This window comes from Colossoma macropomum, unplaced genomic scaffold, assembly GCF_904425465.1.
Source record: "Colossoma macropomum unplaced genomic scaffold, Colossoma_macropomum, whole genome shotgun sequence".
Classification (NCBI taxonomy): Eukaryota; Metazoa; Chordata; class Actinopteri; order Characiformes; family Serrasalmidae; genus Colossoma; species Colossoma macropomum.
In genome coordinates this window covers 41,749,609-41,775,944 of record NW_023494788.1, presented here as the reverse complement: position 1 = coordinate 41,775,944, position 26,336 = coordinate 41,749,609, and the positions used below count along the sequence as shown (strand labels likewise).

Sequence of the window (26,336 nt, the reverse complement as noted above, 5' to 3'; positions counted from 1 at the left end):
TCACTCGACTTCCTTCTACCTGTTTTCTGAGGATCTAAGAAGAAAAGCCCATGGTGAGTCCACTGAGTCTTTCAGTTATCAGAGATTTTCTCATTTAGCTCATGATTTCATATGAAGCTTTTAGCTGAAGTCACTGGTGTGGCCGACTTTATTCTGAGGTAACTGTGAAAAAATAGAATACAAATGGATTAAATTTCATATTTTAGTGGATATTCCATGATTGACAACATGTGGTTTGATGCTCTGTAGCAGCCATTCTGTAAAATGCATTTTTCATTAAAATGTCTCTGGTGTTTCCTTTATTAGGTGTAAAACCAATGAGGATCAGTAACACCAGTGACTCCTATGGACAGATAGAAAAGTGGACGCTTCTGTAGAATGACCCTAATGACCCTTTTTAGCCCTTCATCCACTTTTAGAACAGTGCACTATTACCTGGGAGGTGTGAACAGACGTGCTTCTTCTCTAAGGTCTTATGTAATTCCTTATTTCTGTAGTTCACTGTGTAGCTGACGCCTTGATGAGTCAAAATGACTTTCTTTTTGTTTGGTCATCGCTGACTGTGCTGGATGCTTTTTGTAGGATGGTCAGACTGAAGAACAGCTAGTTTAATTTCTTAAGCTGGTTCATGCTGTTTCTCAGAAATACAGTGTGCCAGATGTCTGACAGTCTCGGAGCAAAGGTTTCAAAGATGTCACAGATGATGTGGCCTGCTTTGGATCATGAGCCCTTCCTTGGTAACACTTTGCAGTAACCAAGTAAATAATAGACAGCAGGGACGAATAAGTAGTGCTGCATTAACTCTTAAGTAACTACTATTAACTAACAAGGACCACTGGTTCATTATTAGTCAATAGTCATGAACAGGAAATGGAATGGACACTGTTTTGTGGCAGATATAGACTGGCTTTCTGGGTTTTTTTTTTTTCCTTTGGCCTGATTGGCCCATTGCCATTGCTGATTTGCCAGATCGGTTCATTGGCCCAATCACATCTTTAAACACCCCCCTCCTTAGTCTTGGGGTCGGCTTCATTAAACAGATCATCTGCAAAAAAAGAAGCCAGAGTTAAAATGAATTAGGCAAAAACAGGCCAAACAGACAGACTCTTCAGGCACCATCTGCCAAATGTGCTAACGCTTGCTGCAGGACCTTGTTCAGCAACCGTACCATTGATGGTTTGGCATAAACCAGTCAAAGTGACTTTGTGACTTGAGTTTGAATATAAACCGTAGATGTGAATTGTTTGTTTATACAGTCATGTTTAAGGTTTGCATTCAGAGTTTTAGAAATAACTGGTTCTACAAGAACATTCTTATATTTCTTGCGTTGATTGATGCCCAGTCCGCAGTCCAGACCATCAGAAAGACTTGTGGAACGGAATCCTGGTTGATCAGTGAGGATGATGTGGATGGGTTTCCTGTGTATGAAGTGAAACCACTTGGATTTCATAACAGTGCAGGGTTTTTAGCAGCAGCTGGATAAGATTTTGTATGTGAAGAATTCAGCGACCAGAACCTCGAGGAGGATTCAGCTACCAGAACAAATAGGACAATTAAAAAGACACTTTCTGAATGACTAGTTGAGTTTATTTATTTATTTGTTTATTTATTTATTTAGACACATTAAAGGATGGTTTTTAGGAAATGTTTCAAGTAGAATTGTACCATTAAAATCTCTACTGAAGGTTATTTGTGGTTTGTTAATGAGCATGTGAGGCACCAAATTGCAATAAATCTTATTTGTATTTTAATGCATTTTTAATTATTTTTTACCATTTGTCCTTATGTCCTTATGTCCTTAAGTGTGTTCTTTTAAAAAATAGTTTTAATTTAGTATTTTTTTAATTGAGCTTCAAATTAACATAACTGAATGGTTTTTAGGGGATAAAAGGATAATTTAAGGATATGATAATTAGTTAAATGTGCACTTTGATTACAGAAACATGTAATATGTAAAATGTAATAATTGTAACTGTTATTAGATATTATTATAGTTAATTATAGCTTAAGTGGTTGGCCAGAACTAGCATTTTCATTGTGTATAAAATAGAGAACAACATTTTAAGCAGTCAGATAATGAGCATGCATGAATGGCGGCTGCAGGCGGGGCTGTCAGTGTGTGAAATACCCCTGTTATTTGGTGGATCCCGTGTTGGCTGGCTACTCCGTGCTGGTTGGCTGCTAACTCACTCGCCCTGGCACCTCTGATGCTGGCTTTAATGGCAACATAATGTTTGGCTTTATTCTCTGTTTACACAAGCATTTTGTTAATATCAGTTGTTCTCACTAATATCTCTCCATAAACAGACCTGTCCTGTTAATCAGTCTCTCTCTCTCTCTCTCTCTCTCTCTCTCTTTCTCTCTCTCTCTCTCTCTCTCTCTCTCTCTTTTATTTGAGCCCCTGAGCGATGTCTGCCTGAGTCGCCACATGGGAGCCACCAGAGCTGCTAGAGTCACCAGAGCTCCATCTCCGTTGGCTGATCTGCACCGTTTTGACCTCCGTGGAGTTTCATGCTGTACAAAGCTCTGCAAACCTCACCTTCATGAACTGACCCTCCTGCTGCTGCTGCATAAACTCAGACTATCTAATTAACCATTGCTCCGCCTTTTGTATTCTAATATTTTATATTAACGCTGTTTGCTATCCGGTGTCGACCAGAGGAGGATGGGTTCCCCTTTTGAGTCCTGGTTCCTCTCAGTGTTTCTTCCTCTCGCTCTTAGGGAGTTTTTCCTTGCCACTGTCGCCACTGGTGACGCTCATGGGGGCTCAGACCCAGATTTTTCTGTAAAGCTGCTTTGTGACAACACCTGGTATAAAAAGCGCTGTATACATAAACTTTGACTTCACTATTCTTCTTTTGGAAATGCTCTTTTATAGTTTGAGGAATGAGCAACAATTCACTGTTTCCACCAAAGCTACAGCATATTGTAAAGATTTTCAGAGGCATCCCGTGCAGAGTTACAGCTGCTAGGACATGAAGGACTAACCGTTTCATACTGGTCAATGCTGGTCTATGCTGGCCCATCCTGGTTTATGCCGGTCTAGTGCTGGTCTGGTTCTGGTTTAGCTGATCACCCCGGCTGACCAGCGTACCAGCATCAAAACATAGGCTGGTTTTGGTGGCAATCACCAACCTCCATTGCTGCTGACCAGTATACCAGCATCTAAAACACAATGTATGCTGGGTTTTTTAATCAGCATAGTGGGAAAGCACTTCCAATGATGCAGTTTAATCAGTTCACAGGTGCAACTAACCATCATACGTTTGTAATGATTAACTAAGAGAAGTCTTGCTGGGGGCCTTGAGTTATCTCAGAGCGTGCTTTAAGGAGGAAACTGAACTTGATGTCATAATATTAGCCTGAAACTATGAGTAACACTGGAAACACTTTTTTCCAAACCCAAAGCCTTTTCTGAGCTCTATTGTTAAAGTTGAGGAACTGACTTTTAGTTTTTAGATTATTTCTCTCTGATCTGTTTCCCTGAACTATTCTTTACCTGTAGCTTTCTGCTTTACCCTCTTTCACACTATGGACATGGCAACATATGAAACCAACAAAAAGCCCCTCACAGTATAATAGAGCAACAAAAAGCCCCTCACAGCATAATAGAGCAACCAGACCCCCTCATTGTACAGGTCAAACCTTTTTAAAGTAACTTTGATCTTTTCCTCTTGCCATCTTGATGCAAAATCAAGGTCAGCTGGGCCAGCATTTCCATACGTATTACAGAGCATGGATGGTTGTGGTTTTCTTAATTGTGTCATTAAGTACATCTGCAAAGGTTATGTCTCCTCACTTAGTTATTTGGGTTTTTCCTTTATTTTATGCCTGTCTGTATATTGTTAGTTGTAGCAATAGAACTAACCATCTCAGCAATAGATTTAGCCCATCTTTTTAGAAAACTACCTGAACCACATTTATCACCACAGAATACCCATATGGAAAAATATATAAGGGCATAGATTTTTTTTTTAAATGACATGGATTTCAAATAATTTTAATGCATTCTGAAAGGTATTCCAAACTATAAAGTACATTAGAGTTAGAATAGAGTTAGAATAGATAGAATTAAGAAAAAAGTTAGAATAACACATTTTTTGGTTATTTTCATATATTTCCAACAGCATTTCACTGTAAAAGAAAAAAAAGGATTTTTACTGTAAAATATAACAGTTAATGCCCATTAAAAAAGGTGAAATGCATGTAAATAAAACATACATACACTGTATTTTAACACTGCTCTTCACAAAAATAAATGATCACTGTTTTTCACAGACATTTGTGTTCAAATTTTGGTAAAACACTGTATGTCAGAATAACTGATTGAACTAGAGATTTCTACTGTTTTTTTTTTTCTTTACAATATATTTTACACTTGATGCTTTTCCATATGGGTACAGAACATTATCACAAACAAGTATCTTTAAAAACTTAAGCGCAGCTTTACAGGAGATGGCAAAAAAAAAATAATAAAGTTTAATGTAAGTTAATGTAAAGAGACTTTTTTCCAGGTCATTTTGGACCATTTCTATTTGGAAATGTAACACAATGTAAAAGACAACTGATGTGTTCAAATGATGTGAAATGGTGATTACAAATACAGAAAACTTCTAATTAACACCAAAAATATGTGACTCTGTACATTACCGTTGTTTAGGTAAGACAGATGTAAAGACAAACAATATTTAGTATTTAATTTTTAATACTTAATTATTTTTATACTATATTTTTAAATAAAAATACTTATACTTATAAAAATATAAATTTATTATGTTATGTTAATTTATGACTGTTACACTGGTACGTCTGTAGATAAGGTCAAACCATTTGCCATGTCCCTTTCCTTTCTGCCATGTAGTTTGTGAGATCAGTGATCAATCTCAACAGGCCAACACAGTTTTTATGACAGCACACCTTTGTTGGATCATAAAAACTCCTGACTGCCCAGTGTGGGAAATCACTGCCACTAATGCCAATTAAACATCTACAGGTGAAACTAATTGTCATGTTTTCATAAATGATTAACTGTGAGGAGACATGCTGGAGGCCTCAGAATCTCAGTGTGCGGAAGAAACCTGAACGTGATGCCTTGCAATATCTGATAATGATGTTAGCATGAAACTATGAGTAACACTGAAAACACTTTTTGCAGTCTAAAGTTGAGGAACTTACATTTTATTTCCTTATTTCAATCTCTCTCTGATCAGTGTCCTCCATCCTTTCTCTATATGCAGATTTCCAGTGAAATTATTTAACTTTCAGGAAGTACAGATGTATGCTTTGTTTTCCAATTTCATTTTCTTCCTTTCACCACAGACAGGACAACAAAAGACATGCATTCTTACAAATAAAAGCTCCTAAATAGTTCTGGGTCTTGTCTCATAAGATATCTGACAGTTGTAAATGGTAAACTTTGTGTAGACACTTTAAAGCTACACTCTCTAAGTTTTGGCAATTTGGAGACCTCTCTGGTGGAAATGTGTAATTGCATGCAACATGTGGAAGAGCATTTTGTAACACCAGTTGTGTTCGGTCCCCTTCCACAAGCACATGAATGAATCTGATTATTGTGATTGTGCTGAGTAAGAATTCAAAGAGAACCCAGTCAAAATCTGGTGAAGCAGCGTCTTCTGGGGATGTAAATGAATTATCTACCTCTGTCGTCATATCTTCATCAGTATAAAGATGATTTTGCATTTGGTACCTAAACATCCATTTGGACCTTCTTTTTGAGCCTATGCACCCCCGTGAAATGTGACCCAACATCTCAGACTTTAAATTATTATTTCAGGCTTTACGGGGTGACTCACAGCAGCAGGCCTGGATCATCAAAATGTCTGGGTACAAACGTCTGGTAGGCCCCATAACATATATTTGTTTGTATGTATGTATGTATGTATGACCACCTCCTTGTTTCTACGCTCATTGTCCATTTTATTAGCTCCACTTACTATATAGGTGCACTTTGTAGTTCTACAGTTACAGACTGTAGTCCATCTGTTTCTCTGATACTTTGTTAGCCCCCTTTTACCCTGTTCTTCAGTGGTCAGGACCCCCATGGACCCTCACAGAGCAGGTACTATTTGGGTGGTGGATCATTCTCAGCACTGCAGTAACACTGATGTGATGGTGGTGGGTTAGTGTGTGTTGCGCTGGTACGAGTGGATCAGACACAGCAGTGCTGCTTCTGATCAGTGTGTATGTATGTATGTGTGTATTTATTTATTTATTTTGTTGTTTTTGAAAGAGCGTTTTTGAATGTTCTGTGTGAGCTGCATAGTCTTGATTATCTATGTGGTTCTAGAAACAAATAAAGGATTATCTTATATTATTTATTTGTTATTGTTTAGCAGGAAAGTTGCTGTGGTGAGCTGCGCTGGTTGCGTAAAGACAATAGTAAGTTGTCAAGCAATACATTTTCCAAATGCACTTTGTCCCACTATGGCACAATAAGAGGTTATAGCCTACTGTTAACAGCATTACAGTCATCTTTCTGCATATTCCAATACGCAAGTGGTGAAAAAACAAACACCATAACAAGATTACGCACACATTAACTAGTATACAGCTTAACATAAACCCAACAACCAATGAAACACTTTATTATCCTATAATTATTATACTTTATGAAGCATCTGGAGCTTCAAATTCAGAGTGCATTGACAGGAACGCTAACTTGACGTAAACAAAAAAAAAACCCTGAAAGCAATTTGAAGTCATGGCCGATTGGGAAATGGTTGCAAACCAGTGATTGAAGGAGAAAATTAAGCTTTTGTTTAGGAAAGCCACAGGATTATGATGGAAATAAGTTCATTTTTTCCCACCGTGAGACAAAACAGCTGTTTAAGTTTTGTTATAATTGCTTGTGGGGGCGCTCTAGTGCAATTAGGTCCCAGGGCACAAGGCCATAGAACCCTCGGGATGATCCAGGCTTGCACAGCAGTACACGTACGCCGTATTTAAGAGGGTTTTTTTTTTTCTCTCGACTCATAATCCTTTTTTTTTTATCTAACAAAAAATTCTGAATATAAACTTATCTATTGAAAGCAGTTGAAAGGTTACTGGGTCGTGAGATTCTTTTCTGACATGGCTCCAAAGGACTCTTGTCTTTATTTTTGAAAGGTGTGGTCAGAAGATTTAGTTCCACCATAATTTGCTTGCAGTTTCAGAATCACTGTGAGCCATGAGTGGACTCACAGTGCGTACTCTTTTCCACTGGTCACAGATGGGCGACCACCTGATATTAAAAGAAAGGGGAATTTTAGCGCTCAGGACCAAATGTCCATAAGCAACTAGGAAGGCTTCTCGGCAGGCCTGAGTGTTTATGCGGCTCATAGGCCTCTCCTGCCTGTTTATTTGCCTGCATGGCCTCAGCCAGTCCTTTGAAGTCTCTTTGAATTGACTGTCTGTCAAGCTCAGTTCAAGTTAGTGTATTAAAGCATATTAAAATGGTGACTCTGAAATATTTGACAGAAGCACATTGGCAGAAGTGTGAATGTGAGTAAAGTAAGAACATGTAGTTTCAAACTGTGTTTATTTTGTATGTGTGTGGCAGAGATGGGACTCAAATCAGCATCTTTGACTCTGCACTCAAGGTGGCTGGTGACTCAAACTTAAGACTAAAGCCTGTAAGTCTTACTTACAGCTTCAGTTGGATTAACTGTTATACTAACTAACATACTTCCCACAAACTATAGACTAACCAACTATTTCAAACTGTTTATTCCTTTTTACTATAAACAACACATTTACAACAATGTAAGTCGCAACTTGACTCAGACTTGAACCCCAGTGACTCGCAACTCAACTCAAACTCGAGCCCCAGGGACTCGGACTTGAACCCCAGTTACTCACAAATTGAATCCCAGTGACTAACAACTCGACCTGGACTCGAACCCAAGTAGTTCACAACTCAACTCAGACTCAAACCCCAATGACTCGCAACTTGACTCGGACTCAGACCCCAGTGACTTGCAACTCAGCTGAGACTTGAACGCTGGTGATTCACAACTCAACTTAGACTCAAACCCCAGTGGCTGGCAACTCGACTTGGACTCAAATCCCAGTGACTCCCAAACAACTCAGATTCAAACCCCAGACTCAAATTGAATCCTAGAGACTGACAACTCTATTTGGATTCAAAACCCAGTGACTCACAACTTGACTCGGACTCGAACCTCAGTGACTCAAAACACAACTCCGATTCTAAACACAGTGAATCAAAACTCGACTCTGACTCAAACACAAATTACTCGCAACTCAACTTAGACTCAAACCCAATTGACTCTCAACTCATACTTGAATCTCTGTGACTCCGAACTTAACTCAAACTCGAGCCCCAGTGACTCCCAAATGACTCAGACTTGAACCCCAGTTACTCACAAATTGAATCCCAGTGACTAACAACTCGACTCAGACTCAAACCCCAGTAGTTCATAACTCAACGTGGACTCGAACCCCAGTGACTCACAACATGAATCCCAAAGACTCACAACTCAACTCAGACTCAAACCCCAATGACATGCAACTCGACTCGGACTCAGATCCCAGTGACTCCCAATCAATTCAGACTCAAACCCAAGTCTCAAATTGAATCCTAGAGACTGACAACTCTATTCGGATTCGAACCCCAGGGACTCACAACTTGACTCGGACTCGAACCTCAGTGACTCAAAACACAACTCGGATTTTAACCCCAGTGACTCAAAACACAACTCGGATGTTAACACAAATGATTTGCAACTCCTTTTCATCCTCAGGTTACCAAAGTTCGTTTTTTTTTTTTGTGGGTCGAGGGCCAAGAAGACAAAACAAAGTACAAAGATAGAAAAAGAAGGTATTTCAAATTGATTTATACACATATACATATAGTATTCACAACATTACACCACATTTTATTGCGAAAAGTCATGAAAAACACAATTTTACAAGAAAAATGAGAATTTGATAAGTGACATATATTATAAAAGTGTTTATTTTCTCATTGGGTGAGAAGTTGGGTTTATGGGAACTTCCTGGCAGGCCAAATCAAATGTCCACACCTTGGCCCTCAGGGCTCACTATGGACAGCCCCACTCTAGGCAAACATTGCAGCCCTGTGTAAATGATTTAGGTATTTTGTCTGTGTGCTACAGTTTCCCATTAGGCTTAACGGGATACTCGTCAGCATTCCGCAAAACTTAGCCAAAGAACACATTTGTAGGTGGAGCAAGGCTGGGTCAGTTACAGTGTATTCACTTCAAAGATGTGCCCTTTTTCATTTGGTGCTTGGATGTTTATCTCACATAGTGCCTTTATGTACCACCACAATGCTTTAAAAACATCAACACTTCCCAGTGTTTGTGAGGTTGGTGGAAGTGGACAGCTCAGGACTGCAGGCCTACCCAGTGTGTTTGTTTGTCCAACAGACTCAACTAACCCTCTGAATTCTCAGACTGTGTGCTGACGTCTCGCACTGCTGCCAGGATCTTCGTGTTCACAACAGCGTCCCAGCAGCAGTCGATATTGATATTGTTGATATTGGCGCACCATTCAGCCTGTTCACCTGCTTTGATATCAGCGGTATGAAAACGTGGTAGATATCAATAGTATGAATATCAGTCCAGTGTGTGAACTGCATAAAGCAACTGCATGTTGTCAATACTGATGTCTCACACTGCTGGCAGGAGTTTTTACAATAACGTCCCTCAAAGCCAGTATTGCGAAAGTTAGATCAGTGTGTAAACATCACCCCATTACATTATGCTTTAGAAGCAATAGCATGTTGTCAATACGCTCGCCTACATGGGGGTCGGCCGATGTTTTGTGTATTGTCCTCAGCCGGTCACGTACGTACTGTGACACTGACACTGTGGGTGTGTCTCCCTGATGATGCGTAACAGGAAACTTGCGAAAGCTTCCATTCGATCATGAGTAGGTTTAGAATGCATGCTTTTGTGCTGACACATTAACTGATCCCCTCAATAGCATTACATTCTATGCACCTGTTGATGCAAACATTGCCTTTATGTTACAATAGGTGAGGATCATCTTTGAGTGTCTGAAAAGCAGTGGAAATTAACAGTGCTTTCCCACAAACCATGGTGCTTTCCCGACATCGAGGAAATCGCGCAAACCATGGCGGACACCACAATGTTTTCTGTAATAACACAGCAAATTAATTTGAGGTTGGTGTTGAGCTGTGTACCGCACACCATTATGGGATATTTTTAAAAAAAGTTTTTAAAAAACATTTTAAGCGTTTTCATTCTGATGATTCAGGTTTTGGTGTTTTACTGACTTTTACACTTTTACACTGCTTTTTTCAACAGGGGAACACTGAGATGTTGATAGAAATGTTGTTGTTTAATGATATTGCCTGATACAAGTTTTGGTCATGTTTGTGCAAATTATAAGCAAATTTAAAATGTCTGTTAAATGTTCATTTGCATTTGAAAACATATTTGAGATATTCTGAGCAAAATGCATATGCAGTGCAAAGTGTAACAATAAACATTTTTTTGTAGTTAATATTTAAATAGGGCGTCAAATTAAAAGATTAAAAGTAATTTTTTCATATATAAATTTACTGTAAATTACTTTATTACTGTGGATAATTAAGTATCGAATTGCTTTCACTGTTCTTATGTAAGAATACTGTATTTTAAGTATTTTTTTTCCTATAAGTATATAGTAGAATACAGCTTCACAGTAATCTTGTAGTCCAGGATATATGTGCTATTTTACTGTTTTTTACTGTCAATATGGTACTGTAAATTACTGTTATTTTACACTGAATGTCTTTTACAATGTACAGGGTGCAACCAAAATAACAGAATCTCTAAACATCATGAACTTTATGATCAGCAAGGTTGAAATGTAATGGAATCCAAGAATTCAACATACATATTCAGAATACAGAACTTAAGTGCCTGTATTCAGTCCATTTTACATTCTGAAAAGAATACAGTTTGGAATACATTGATTTAAAGCTTTAAGAACACTAATTAAAATTAAATAAAAAATACGATCTTTAAAAGAAGCACCATCAATGCTTATTTATTAACCATTTTAAAATCAGTGCATGCTTGTTAGATGGACTCTAAAGGGAATCTGAACAAACACCTTCTTTCCAAACACTGAAGCTTCTGCGAAAGCCTGAGTGGACTGATAAATCAATGTGATGAGCCAGTTATTCATCTAAGTGCTACTGAGGTCTTTGGGGGATGAAAGTACTGATAATTTAGTAGCATGATGTCATTAACTGAACATCACTTTGCTGCACTTTACAGTCACATTTGCTAACCTTTGTTTTTTGGGATTTGGCATAAAAATGTTAAAGTGAGAAACGATGCCTAACTGTGATCCAGGGTTTATCACATCATAATAATAACTATATTTCACACATTTACATTTAGAGACTTAGTACAGGTATCGGTCCTGCTGTAGCCAGTATGAAAGCAGCTGTAAACTGAAGCAGTCAATGAGAATAAAACAAAATATTTTGAGAATTTTGAAACATCATTCCAGTAATAAGCGAATTTTTCAAGCATCATATTATCATATACTATCATAACATAATTAACACATAGTAGCCTTTTTGCACCCACCAATCTAAAGTTACTGAAGAGAGGCACCAATTAAATCCCTAACATTTACCAGTACAGATACCTGGGTGGTAGTTGGTGGTGAAAATTTAAAAAGGGTGCCACAAAGTGTTCTTCAAGTGATGCCACAGAAGAACAATGTGTAAAGATTTTTTAAAGGCTGAAATGTTGACCTGTTTACATTTTCTGGAGAATATTTTTCACACTCACACATGTCAGTTACAAAAATGGTTCTCCAAAGAACCATTCACTGAAAGGTTTTAGGGAACTGGAAGTGGTTCTTCTACACTGTAATCCCACATTTTGTTTTAACTCAAATATATTAAGTCTGTTGTACATAAAATTCAGTATATCCCACATATTACTCAACAATTTTAAGTTAAGGGAACATTTTTGATGATTTTGTACACTCAAATGGCATTTTTGAGTTGAATTAACTTATTGCTATTTAGTTTAGTCTGTTGCTATGGCAACTTTGAAACCCTACATTCAAAAAATGAGACATTTCTGTTGGTTTTAATTGTTTCTTTCTCATTAAAGTTGCTGAACAAATGTGTGAAACTGAGTGAAGCTAAGAAAGCTGTGAAATACAGTTACATGTTTGTTTTTTTAACACGATCTTGTTAGATTAAACGTATATTTCTTTCCCATTGGCTCCTGGCTCCGTCTATTTGCATACTGGGCGTTTCTTTCCCTTTGTTTTACTCACCGTCAGTGTGTTTTCATTCCACCCAGGCTGCCTTTTCCTCAGGCACATGTTTTTTATATACGCTTTATTCAGCTGCCTGATATTGTGTTGCTGACTAAGAGTGAAGGTTATCGTTCTCTTTGCTGATGAGTGGGCATTGTGTTGGTCAGTGACCATGTTCACTGTAAAAGTTAACTCTTCAGTGTTTGTCAAAGTGTTCACTGTCACTTAATTAGAAAAAAACATTTAACTCTTTAAATGTGATCCCTATTAGTTCATTTGTCTTCTGTGTTCATAGTGCTTATAGAGCATTAACATACTGAAACATATAGCTTTCAAGTCTTTATTAAAATGTTGTCATGACAGGAAAAAAACGTGAAACAGAAACAAAGAAAAAGAAATCGATACTCAATAGATTTACAGTGCAAAATAATACATATGCCAGCATAGAATTATAATGCATATTTCATAAATAATCTGTCCTTCATTAAAAGCTATATTTTATACTTTTGTGTAACAGAAAAAGTGCAATACAAGCAATATCACCGCAGATTTACATTTTGCAAAAAGCTTAAATGTGTCTAAAGTAAGACCAAACCCGAAAACAAAATTGAAATAACACAAATATTTAAAAAAAAAAATACTCCACAGTAAATTGGCACACATACAGTATAAACAGTGAGTTTTGTCCAGTTAAACATTATTGAAACACTGCTGTTAAGCACCATGAGAACACTTGTGGTGATAAGGTCTGATGCCTCATTTATCCTTCCTCCAGCTGAATTAAGCAATGTTTCATCATCTTCAAGAACATTTATTTTTCTTCTGGATTCTGATCTTACAACATGCTGTTCTTCACCCGCTCAAAAATCTGTCGCACCTTTACTGCAGGAACACATCCCTCTCGCAGAATGGTGATGGTACCTGTGAACAAAACGGTACTAGTAAGTATCTGTGAAAAGTTCTAACAACAGATCTTGTTGTTGGGGTCTTCAGTTTCAGATTACCTTCATTGATCTTCAGGCAGTTGACCACTGTTGATGCCACCACTTCATTGGACTCTCCATCACACAGTACTCCTTGAATCTTGTGTCCGAGGCGACTGGGGGAAAAAAGTGTGCCTTTGTTATGCCTTGACAGCTTATCGCTTTGATGGCTACTGAACTATGGACATGTCCATACTAAGACTTAATTGAATTTTTAATACAGAAAGACAGGAAATAATGAGGGGCATTTCCATGTCACTGTATTATATAAGTGAACTCTGTTTGTTAAACAGTGATTGACCAAAATAATAATTAAGTTGGCCAGCAAAGCACCTTTTAAAGGTGAAGACCTTTGACAAATGTTTGCACAAGCCTTATTAACTGAATGGATCAGTGAGCGAGAGGTTTCAGGTTTGGCTAAGAGAGGGGTATTGTGTTTTGTTCTCATGGCTACTTGGACTGTGCATTGATAAAGAATATCTGTTAACACTTTACTTGAATGTTACCTGCATAGGGACTTAAGCATTGAAAAGCTTTTATTAATAAATGCTTGAGTGTTTATGAGCAGGTATAATGACATAAGATGACACTGCATTAACATAAAGGCCTTAAACTAAAGTGATGGACCATTGATCCATTTATAATACTAATAAGAAGCATTATAGTAATGGAACTGACATAGTCGAGAACAACCATAAGAGAACCGTATGATGTTTTAAGGGCATCAGAACTTTCCACAGAACTGATATATGATATTCTCAACTAGGCCTTTGCCTTGTAAATTCCATTGCTTGGGAATGATGCTTCATAAGAGTGTTATAAATGGAACTAATTACTTTCACTTTAGTTTTTTGGCCCCTTATGTGAATGCAATGTCATTTACTTCACAAACATTTCATATCAAAAGCACTTAAGTATGTCTTGTGAAATCATACATTTATCAGGACATCCCTATGAAGGCAGCCTTCAAATCAAGTCAAGCCCTTGCATAGATCACATTGTAATAAGCACTTATTAAGAGAGCACCAGTCACCAAAGTGCAACTTACTCAATGACCATGTCATGGTGTGTGCTGTCAGGTTCACCACTAGGGTTTGCAGATGTGATAGCCAAGGGCCCAGTGATGTCACACAGGTGTGCAGTCACCGTGTGGTCAGGGACACGGATCATTATGCTCTCCTTTGTCCCCACACGGTCATATGCAGGTCCCACGCCTTAAGGGGAAAAAAAAATTTGAAGATTACTCAAGACAAGAACATTACTCAGGGATGTATGGTGGTGTTTTACAATGGCGCTCCACTTACCAAGTTTGAAGAGCCAGTCTCCCTTCGGCACAATACAGCTGATGCCTCCTGGGTAGACATTTCTCATGAACTCCCACAGCAGGGGGCTGAATGGAGGTTTGGCTGCCACAAGCTGCTCCACGCTGGAGATACAGATACAGATGGGCTTCTCTGCAGGGCGGTCCTATGAAGCAGGAACATGGGTCAGCCAACCTAATATTCATTGTTCTCAACTTTCTAATAAGTATAGTAATGCATTACATGCACAGCATCCCTTGGAGCTCACCTTGATGTTGTAGATCTTCTCTATTGCACTTGGGTTCTTGCACGAAGCAGCCAGGGCGTAGACAGTATCCGTGGGAATACCACACACACCATTATTTTCGAGCAATTTGGCAATCTGTAGGAGCCCACTGGTCCCCCGAGAGATAACCACTGGACATGGAGTTGTAGGAGCAGCTTCCTTCTTTTTATTGTTCTTAGAAAAAGAAATTAGACAGAATAATCAAAACCTTCCAACGACAACTGAGATGTTTCATGACACATATAGTAAAGCAAGTTACCTTTATCAGTGCAGGGCCAAGTGGTAGCAGTTTCTTGGAGAAGATGCAGTTAAGAAGTGATGCCAGAGTCCCATATAAGCAAGTGATGGCAAATAACGAAAGCATAGCAACTGAAAATGAATTTTGAGAAGAACATACACTGATGTAGTTATTGTCAACTGAAAATCAATGGATTATAAAGTTGCCTTTTTCTGCTGTGCATAGGGCAAAATTTACCTTCCAGTTGGTAGGGCAGTCTGTCAAGAGTGGAGAGAAGAAAGCAAACCACTATGACCTCCATGATAGTGGTTAAAGTCAGCAGAACCAGATTGCCATAGGCAGCTGCCAATTATGAAAATAACAGGCTTTAGTTTAAATTAAATGGGTAAAAACTAGTTCTTCAAATTATATTTTAGATTAATAGCGACACTTACCAATTAGCATCAAGAAAGCATTAATCACCAGAAAAGCGACTGCTCCTGCTGTAAAGCCACCTGCTGATTCTGTGGAAATCTGCAAACGATGTCCTGTAAGTCAAAAATCCAGTATCATTGAGCAATCCAGTATTATTCATCACTGAATAGTATTTAACATAGTACATAAACCTGATGTGATTTCAAATATTGCTCTATTATATGTACATACCTGCAAACCTGAACCAGGTCCAGGTGGCCCAAATGGCCACATAGAAGGATGGGATAACAGAGCCAAACCTCTGACCACCTTGAACCTGCAGTCGGCTAACGTATCCCTGGATGATGGCCCCTGGGATGAGCACCCAAGGTACGGTCAGGTCTAGAAAGCTCTGGTGGGGCTGGTTGCTGTGGATGGCTGAGAGAGCTGCAACTCCATTGGTGAGGTAAAACAGAGCATCAGGAAGTTGGGAACCCCTTCCCTGGAGTTGTTCCTGTGGAGACGACTTCTTCAGACACCCAAGGCCACTCTGGAGTCGTTCGGTTGAGACAGGTTGGGGTCCAACAGGAATCAGAGACTTCTCAGCAATGGTGTTGATGAGACGTGCAAATGTGCCATACAGTGAAAGAGCTGTGAAGAAGGAGCAAACCACTCCAAAAAAGATGTAATACCTATCAAGAGGGATCTGTGAGACTGTGGAGATGGTTAGCAGGAAGAAGAAGGCATTGTGGACGAGCTCCAGGGTGTCCATGTTCAGGCTTGCGACACAGAGCACTAGAGCTGCTGCCAAGAAGAACCAGTCACCCACCATGGCCTGTCGTCCTGTAGCTGCTTCACTCCTTCCGATTACCACAGACACTACATACTCTTCCCAGGTCTTCACAAGCCAGAAGGTGCAGTGCAGGCCAAACTTGGTGGCATGGTAGCAATCTTGCCTCAGGTATGCATAGTAACTGGACAGGAGCTGGGCAGCAGAATTGATGGATATCCACATGGCACTTACTGGGATCGATGGGAAGTAACCAAAGGCATAGAAGGCAAAGATGAATGGTGAGACTGTGTCACAGAAGAAGCCCAAGGCCATGGGTTCAGCGTATTTGGTGTTCTTTTTCTTTTCCTGGCCTAGACTCTGGGAGCTGCTGGCATTGGTTGTCCCAAGGAGGAGCACGTTGAAGAGAGGGTTACCGAAGCCCTTGAGGACATAGCGTTGGGCCACTCCCTTGATGAGCAGTGCGGCAGAGCCATAGATGGCAAAGAGCAGGATTAGGAGCTCTAGCACTCCTGAGACCACCAGAGCCCACCCAGTTACCAGTCCCACAGCTTCAAAGACTAACGTGAGGGTGATGGCCCCAAACACAAAAGGCATAATGTAGTTCACCGTGGCCGAGCAGAACGCCAACAGCAAAGAGAGCAAGGTGTAGGGCACCAGCCCAGCTATGGCAGATTCACTGAGGTACTGAGGGATGGAGGTTTCATTGACGGGAGTTGAGTTGGAGAGAAGGTTCTCGAGTGTAATATTTATCATGGTTGAGGTATTAATGGGAGTGCTTGGATTGTGCTGGTTTGCTCCCAGGAATATTCTCGTTGCACCATAACTGCCCCAAAGAGCTGCATAGCCAATGAAAGCTGTGCCACTGAGATGGTCATATTTACGGAAGGACAACAAGCCAGCAATCATCTGGCAGACTCCACCAATCAGAATGAGATGAACACCTATACAGATCCACAAAAACATTGAAACTGCATTAAGAACATATAGATTTATAGAGACAGATACATACATACAATACTATAACTGTATTTTATATATGCACAAGGTGATATTGGTGAGGTTATCAACTTTTAGGTAACACTTATAAATGTTATGTAGGTCTAGGTCCATTGTCTTTACATTTATGACATTTGGCAGACACCCTTTTCCAGAGCAACTTACAATTTGATCATTTTACACAGGTAAGCAAAGGTAGTGTTAGGAGTCCTGCCCAAGGACTCTTATTGGTATAGTGTAGGGTGTTTACCCAGGCAGGGATTGAACCCTAGTCTACAGCATAGAAGGCAGAGGTGTTACTCACTACACTATATCAACCACCATGGTCATGAAGGGCCTATGAACACTGCCCTACAGCTACCAAAGCACTACCCATTTTAATGTAAGAAAAGAGGTAAAATTTTTATAAAACATTATCAAATATCATGAACTTAAATGTGATTTATATAAAAATACATTGTATTGATGAATTCATTACTGTGCCTTATTGTTCTGCCACAGTTTGGAGGTGGATGCACCAACACAAAATTACCTGCCAGGATGTTCTCTACCCCAACTGCCGGAATCCCAGTTCTGGCTCCCTGGAAGTTCTGCAGAAGCACTAAGAATGCACTGATGCCATTGGCCAAGAACCCAAGCACTCCAGGCTCACTGTAAAAACTTGCAGGAAAGCCGCTCGCTGATGCCATCAGGTCTGCTGACTTTAGCTGATAAGGCTGCGTAAGGTTATGTTTACACAAGGAAATGATGAAAAAATACTTTAAACACTGTGAAGTGATTGTTTAATACATTTAGTTACTTTGACTGAACACTTGAACTTGAATTGATTTATCAACTCGAGGTTATTTCCTTTAATTTACTAAGTTAAACCATTACCTAGTAGATGTTAACAAGCAAGATAAACATGTTGAGCAAATAACCATAAGGTTGATAAGGGTGTTTGGATTGGTCTGCATATTCATACATTCTTATATTCAGCTTTTGCTGAATATAGGTAGGAATGAACAAACAACACTGAGGCTTTTTCAATTATTAAACACAATAATGATCAAGTTTTACATGTATTATGATGTTGGAGAGATATTGATTATATATTAATATTGTTTATTTATTTTTCAGATAGGATTTACTTTAGTTTTAACAGCAGTTCAAAATTACATTTATAAAAACAGATCTCAGTAGTGTAAAATTTCCTCTCTGGCTCTGTCTGCCCCTCTCCGTCTCTTTCCCTCCCTCTTAGATTGCAAAGCAGGCACTTGGTCACAGCCTTTCCACAAGTATGTATCATTTCATGTCCTGCCGCCAGCGTGAGCTGACACAGGCGCTCTGTTCAGCAGCCAAACGGGTGAAACTCTCGGCAGCTCTCTGGCAAAGCTGAGCTGGTGATACTGACCCAGGAGCTCCCCATAGAGGCAGAGCACAACACTGCTTCTCTGTCTAAAATGTGACTCCTATCTCTTCTCTATGACCGTCACACAGGTTCCACAGGTTCACCCCAGTTTGGCACAAGACATTACAATGATGGATATCAACACAGACTCAAATGGGCCTTTTGGTGAGACTGTTTTGATTTTTCTTGAGTTTTAGAAGAAAAATGTTTTGAGTAGACGCTCATATGCACTGATGTCTAAGAAGCTTCATAATAACCTTAATACTTCTTTCTCTTGCTTCAGGCAAAGAAATTCAAGAAGGAACTTACCTGATGAGGATCCTTGGTCTGAAGTGTTGGATTGCAGTGGAAGGATGCTCTATGTTTATAAGAAACATGCTTCTGTGGAGTGGGAGGAGCACCAAAACTTCTGACCAACCCTATGCTCCAGCTCAATGGATGACATAAGCGACCCTTGCCTAAGACAATCAGCTTCCTGCTCAGATGATGAGAAATCCCACCCAAGATGCTAAAAAAAGCAACGTTTTGGAAGTTCCAGCCCTGCTTCCTTGTGGGGTGTATTATCAGCCTTTCAAAGTCTTGCCTATATAAAGAAGGGATGTAGACTCACCTGAGCAACAAGAGCATCACCTGTCAAGACAACATCCTTCAGTCCTGAACAGAGAGAGAGAAGACAGAACTTAGAGAACTTCGGCTCGAAGGCAGAATAAACCCCTCAACAGTACACTGACAACATGCTCTCCAAAGTACAGGTACTTAGACTTTGACTTTCTAAGTATGTGGATGGATAAAATAGCTGCTGTGTAGATTTGCCTGTAAAAATGAGTGTAATTTTACTGTACTGTACCCACAAAGTTCTGGCACTTTTCCCCATTTTGTTACTTTTCCAATATTATATGTACTTTTCTTGTTTTTTTTTATTTTTTATTTTTTTGCTTTTGCTTACAATAACTGTTCATAGCAGGACAGTTATGTCTCAAGTCTAAACTGGGTCATAAGTGATATTGCTTGCACTCTTGTTGAATGTTTGTAATGTTTATATAACACTAGGCAATGGTAGGTAATTCCTCAATGACATGTTGATGTATCTGGTAAAACCTGATTAGCTGAGCAATCATAGAGAAACAAGATGAGTCGACCTTAAGGAACGTTTCAGGCTTGAGTAAAGAAATACAGAGTCATGTTTTTATTAGATCTCATACGGTGTTGAAAGAGTAGACTACAGTAAAAGTGTACTAAAGTATGAAAACATACAAATTACATTCAAACGTTTGGGTTGCCTCCAGTCAAATGACATGTATTTTTGATTTTCTGAGTGAAAATAGATTCCTCTATGAAGGGAATACGCTGCACATTTTAAGGAAAAGTTACTGTTTATTTGCTGAAGTGGGGAAAAAAATAAAACATAATGTGTGCAAAAGTGGCACATTTTACATTTTATGTTCTAATTTTACCAACATATTAAACTTAGACTGTACATATAAGGTTGTCTGTAGTAGAGGATATTTTACATTATCTTCACTTAAAAATCAACAAGTTATGTAACATGACCAGGGGTGTTCAAAATTTTGCACACCACTGTACATGAAGACATTCAAGTAAACAACTTTGTATTATCCAGAGATCCTTCCGACCCCGGAGCACCCTGTCTGTGGTCAGAGGACTGCACAAATCAGCTCTAGATGGTAAGCCAGCTCAGTTTCTGCACACACTTTTATTTTGGTCTGGCTGGGCAAACATTTACTTCAGCTGGTCTTTCCGAGACACACTCATCACCACTTCATCGGATGCAGCAAGAACTTTAGCAGTTGTGGAATTCCATTCTCGCCTTTTTTTCCAGTGGTGCAGCGCCCCACCTCTGAGGAAACTGTGACCAGCAGCTTTGGCAGGTTCATCCAGAGCGTGCAGCCGAGGCATCTGTCACCAAAAGTGCTCCAGCGCAGCAAGCGCATGGTGCTGGACAGCATTGGTGTGGGACTGCTGGGTAGCACCACTGAAGTCTTTGATCTGGCCCTCCAGCACTGCAAGGTAAGGATGTAGTGGCAAGAGGAAACTGGAACGTATTCAGTGTCTTATTTATACAGCATTTGCACCATGTACAGTTTGTTTGCTGTGAACTGATGTTATAGGAAATTAGTCTTGTTACATTCATGTTCCTTTTACTTATCCATTGTGGAGATTATGGTATATCGATATACTACCTATTAGCAATCAAAATGTACCATTTAAACAAATTTGACCCTCCCTAACACTGCGTTTACATCAGTATTCAAGGAAATTGCACATAACTTTCCAATTCTTGTTGACTTTAATGGGATAATGCGTATAGTTCTAGAAGCAACACCTGATGTACCAGTCTGGTACATTTCCAAGCAAGCTATAAACTTCTTAATAGCTTAGAATTCATATCAAAATCTGTTTTTGAAACAGATCACAAAGACAGGCATTCACAATAGCGTTCCTTGAGTGAAGACCTGGCCTTTACAGAGTACACTTCATTCTCACATAGACTTTAATATGTCTGCTCTGCGTCTAGACCTTGTGTGGACAGAAACAGCTCTGTGCTCACTGCTTACACAAAGTCTGTTCTTGGGCTGCTGTGTCGGCCCCTGCAGTGATCCACTGACCCTTCTTTTCCTTTTTTTCCAAAGCACATGTATGCTCCTGATGACATCAGCTTTGTCTATGGCCACAGTGGCACCAAGCTGTCCCCAACCCTGGCTGCTTTTGTCAATGGAGTCGCGGTAAGATTTATTATTTTTTATAGAATTTTATAACGGAAAACAAAGACTGTCCTGTCCTCTCCAGTAGGTTTCTGTTCCCAGAAATAAACTATCTGAGAAGAGGTCAGGGTGGGTGAACCACTGAATCACAGTTTCGTTATGATACGTTTGTTTTCACTGTTACCATTCCCGAGTATTAAACAGTGGTAAACAAATGTACAAAGACATCATCGGGGTGGGGTTTGTTGTGAGAGAACTAGAAAATGTTGTTGAACTTCCTCTATGAGCCGAATAACATGGCTTCTGTATTTGACCAGCATACATTAGTCATGTTCTTCTGGATTTTCTATTTGCTATTTCAAAGCCAGACAGGCCTTAGGGCTGTTATTAGACCTCGCTCATATTTCCTGTGGTCAAGCTTTGTATTATTGTTAGACTGGGGTTGATGCTACATCTTGATCCCTGTAATGGAGCTAACATTCCTCTAAAGTATACTGAGCAGACCACTGTTGGAATAGCACTGCAATGACTAAAGCAATATTGGGTAACATTATTCAAAGGCTGCCTTCACAAGGGCTTTATAACAGAACGCTAAGTACTGAATAACATACCTATGAAGCAATACATGAGCATTGCTATGCAGGTAATTGCCTGAGTAAATAAGAAGTATTGACTTAAAGGGCCTTAAGCTAAATGAGCAAACATTTGTTCCATTTATAACACTGTTATGATGCATCATTTCCAAGTAATGGAAATCATAAGGTCTTCTTCAGGCTCATTCAATGGACTTTGATGACACCTGGCATCCTGCAACTCACCCCTCTGGAGCAGTGCTTCCTGCCCTCCTCGCAATTTGTGACATGCTTCCTAGCAACAGCAAGCCAAGTGGTGTAGATTTGCTGATGGCCTTCAACGTGGGCATTGAGATTCAGGGTCGCCTGATGAGGTTCTCCAACGAGGCCCACAACATTCCCAAGAGGTGAGAGCTGTAGTTCTGTCTTTCACCAAGACAGGGACAACCAAAAGTATAACTCGATCAAAACAGGATACCTCAATGTTTTAAATAACACTTAAATATAGTAATGTCATGACAGCAGTCCCAACAGGACCGCCCTGAGTAACAACATGGGCTTTCTCCAAGCTTACACACAGAGCTACGAGAGGTTGCGCCTACTTCATTTAGCTGCAGAGGAAGTTGCCATAAAGCCGTTCAGACGAGTGTTTTTAGCCCTACAAACCGCTTCTGTTTGTGACTGAACTCACTGCCCTTGGTGCTCTTATTTAGACTCTCAGAGTGGAATAAAATGACTTATAATTTGTTATTTCCCCAACATGTTCTTTAAACAGAATCCACCTGTGTAATTTGAATGACGCCTGGAGACACCTGTGGTTAATGATGCATGGGACTGTCAATTAGATAAAATAATACTCTCGTTAGAATCCATACACAGGGCATTGTCATCAGAGGGTGGATCCGTATGATTTTTAAAACAACTTCAGCACAAAATGACCAAAAGTTAAAATTTCTATACATTACTGAGAGTTGCATTTTAAAGGCAATTATTTAAGAAAAAGTACTTTTTTGCACCTAAAAGCATAAACTCTTCTCTGCTTCTTCTCAAGGTTTCACCCCCCTAGCGTCGTAGGCACAATGGGCAGTGCTGCCGCCTGTGCCCGCCTTCTTTCCCTGGACCGTTTACAGTGCAGTCATGCCTTGGCCATTGCTGCCTCCTTAGCAGGTGCCCCAATGGCTAATGCAGCCACTCAGTCCAAGCCCCTGCACATAGGCAACGCCTCCCGCCTGGGGCTTGAAGCTGCCCTTCTGGCCTCCCGTGGGCTTGAGGCAAGCCCCCTGGTCCTGGATGCAGTGCCAGGGGTCGCTGGCTTCAGCGCTTTCTATGAAGACTATGCCCCTCGCCCACTGGCTTATCCTGAAGAGGAGGAGCACAGCTTCCTTCTAGATGAGCAAGACATGGCCTTCAAGCGATTCCCGGCCCACCTCGGCATGCACTGGGTGGCTGACGCTGCTGCCATCATCCATAAGACCTTAGTGGGCCTCTCCACGGGAAGCTTCTCCCCAGGCATGGTGCAGGACATCCTGCTCAGGGTCCCACAGTCTAAGTATATCAACCGACCCTTCCCAGAGTCGGAGCACCAGGCGCGCCATTCCTTCCAGTTCAACGCCTGCACTGCCCTGCTGGACGGGGAAGTGACGGTCCAGTCCTTCCAGCCTGAGGCACTCTTGCGGCCTGAGCTCCACACTCTACTGTCCCGCGTCCGAGTGGAGCACCCCGACGACAACCCAGCCAACTTCGACCGCATGTATGGCGAGGTGGAGGTGACTCTGGTCAGCGGAGATGTGCTCAGAGGCCGCTGCGACACCTTCTACGGCCACTGGAGGAACCCTCTTAGCAATGAGAGCCTGCGCAAGAAGTTCCGCAACAATGCCGGTGCAGTGCTGATCCCAGAGAAGGTGGACGCACTCGTGGAGGCCGTGGAGGGGCTGGAGTACCTGACCGACTGCAAACCGCTGCTGGCCCAGCTGCAGTAAACAGCTTAGCAACACCAGCCTTTTTGTTTTTCTTTACGTTGTTCATGAACAATGACTGTACTTTCTATTGAAGGACTTTTATCATGTGCACCTCCCAGATATTTAGATGAACTGTGAGAATTTACAGTTTCCTAGTAATATAGAAGACATATGAAGAATTTATTTACTGAATGCAGTGATTACTTGTTTTATTCTTTAAAAAATTACATCTCTTTCTAGTTATTATCATAACACAACCACAAACATACAAATTGAGAGCCAGCAGCTGTGTGTTTTTACTGGAAAGGTGCAAAAAAAATGTAAATATGACTTGAATACCTTTGTATCTAACATTGGGAGCACTTTCTGTTAAATTAATATTATGAACTAATTTTATTTGTGTGTCAGCAGTGTGATCAAGGTGTCGGTAATGAAGGAGTTTTCAGTGTGTCTGTGAACATAAAAATTCATAAAATAAAGTGTTTTAAGCCAGTTCTGATTCTCTGTCGTCCAGCGATCACCAGTACTAACACTTATTAATAAAGAACACTAAACATCAGCTAGAAATGTAGATTTCATACATCTTTAAAAACAATTGTGAAACTTCATTATGATACTGATAAAACAAACATGAACTGATCAGTGCAGTCTAATTCCATTAAAAATGGCATTTCATTGGGTTTAAAAAAAAAAACAAACAAAAAACTGTAGTAATAACTAAAATATAGTATATGGACTAAGTGAATAGGAACATGTGAGAGCAAGGTACAATCTAACACCTGTTAGTTTTGCTAAATAATAATAACAGTATTTCAGCAAGTTTAACATTTTTAAAAGCAATCGACACATCTCTGCATCTCTATTACAAATGAAAATATAAACGTTGTTTTCCAGCACCTACAGTTTATGAACAATTCAGGCAAAAGCAGAGTGAATGCCAATCCTACATCATACCCCATATATGGAATGAAATGAAACAGAAAGAGGGGCTAATTGTAACAAACTAATACAAACACAAATAATTCAGTATAGATCTATACTGAACAAGCCAGATGAGCTTTCTTAACCTAAATACATAAAAATTATGTATCAAAATAAGTATGATTAGTGAAAAGAGGCTGTCAAATATATAATTGACCACAGAACATTAGCGTATGTCTCTTTTCATACATCTCTAAAAATGATATAATAAAACTGAAATGATCATTTTATTTAAATGAAAGCTATATTATATTAACTTTAACTTCAAAAACATTTTACATTTGGATTTCTCCCATTGTTTCTTTTGGGAGTCTTCATAACAGCAGGTATAAAGTCATATACAAAATTTTGGGCGCCCCCAGTTAAATTACAGATTTTGCTGATGATCTAAGAGAAAATAAGTTGTCTACATAGGAAACACTTCTTACTGTTTATGTGCTGAATTTAACATATTGAGGAAAAAAATAAAACATAAAATGTGACATATTTTATATTTTCCAAGATGTTAAACTTAGCAAATATATAGAAATTGTGCACTAACATTTGCCAAAAAATGTCACTATCACTGTTGTCAGAAGAAAACCTCGTATCTCCAAAATGGTAACTTTACAGGAGAAGGAAAAAACGTACTTTACTTTTAATGTAAGTCAATGGAACCAGACTTATTTTCAAGTCATTTTGGGCTGTTTATTTTGGTCCATTCTTCATGAAATTTTCAAACAATGTAAGGCCAACAGGCATTTTCAAATTATGTCAAAAACTGAAAAACAACAAAAATGGAGATACAAGGTTTTCTGTCCATAGCAGTGATATGTAAAATGTAATATTTATGTGTGTTCCTTATATAGTATGTGTTAACTTAGTGTCACTTAGAAAATCATGAAAACATGTGATTTGACCAGGAGTGTGCACACAATGATGGTATGTTTCAAACAGTGATATATTACTGTCATCATGAGGGTAATTAAAATAATATTGGCATGAATTTTGTGAATATGCACAACACTTATGATGAAAGAGTTACTGAATCTGGGGAAACATCTGCCTGAATGCTGTCAAAGTTCACAGATGTTGCTGCTATGGAATACAAGAAGATATATTCTACTTGGATTTGTTTAATTACATAAAATATATTAAATATGTATTTCTTAGTTTGTGCCCCGTGCTCCCCTACACAGCACATACACCGACCAACCACTTCATGAAGTCCACCTCCTTGTTTCTACGCTCATTGTCCCTTTTATCAGCTCCACTTACCATATAGGTGCACTTTGTAGTTCTACAATTATAGCAGGGACAGATCTAGGGGTGGGGCCCCAGAGAAAATCTGATTGGCCCCTTAAGACATTCGCTACCTTCAGTCACATCATTGATGAACTCGTTGCCTTTCACTGAAATTCCTAGATTTGAATAGTGAATGTGCTTCTCATGTGAGTTGTGTAG

At 39.5% G+C, this 26,336-nt stretch overlaps 2 protein-coding genes across 2 annotated transcripts; one reads left to right on the top strand and one right to left on the bottom strand.

Annotated features, from left to right (window-relative positions):
* Positions 1-12,623: 12,623 nt before the first annotated feature.
* Positions 12,624-18,992, bottom strand: si:ch211-153b23.3. The gene is made up of 11 exons (XM_036567754.1): positions 18,969-18,992; positions 17,802-17,985; positions 15,733-17,214; positions 15,522-15,614; positions 15,325-15,429; positions 15,109-15,218; positions 14,832-15,023; positions 14,567-14,729; positions 14,311-14,476; positions 13,284-13,378; positions 12,624-13,200 (listed from the first exon to the last, which is right to left on the bottom strand). The coding sequence occupies exons 2-11, from the start codon at positions 17,956-17,958 to the stop codon at positions 13,115-13,117; spliced, it is 2,649 nt and encodes an 882-aa protein (XP_036423647.1). The 5' UTR covers positions 17,959-17,985; positions 18,969-18,992; the 3' UTR covers positions 12,624-13,114.
* Positions 18,993-19,067: 75 nt separating this feature from the next.
* On the top strand, positions 19,068-24,443 carry irg1l (immunoresponsive gene 1, like). The gene is made up of 6 exons (XM_036569392.1): positions 19,068-19,411; positions 20,281-20,344; positions 20,500-20,687; positions 21,311-21,403; positions 22,156-22,361; positions 23,006-24,443. Exons 1-6 carry the CDS (start codon positions 19,394-19,396, stop codon positions 23,931-23,933), a joined length of 1,497 nt encoding a protein of 498 aa, XP_036425285.1. The 5' UTR covers positions 19,068-19,393; the 3' UTR covers positions 23,934-24,443.
* Positions 24,444-26,336: the final 1,893 nt, after the last annotated feature.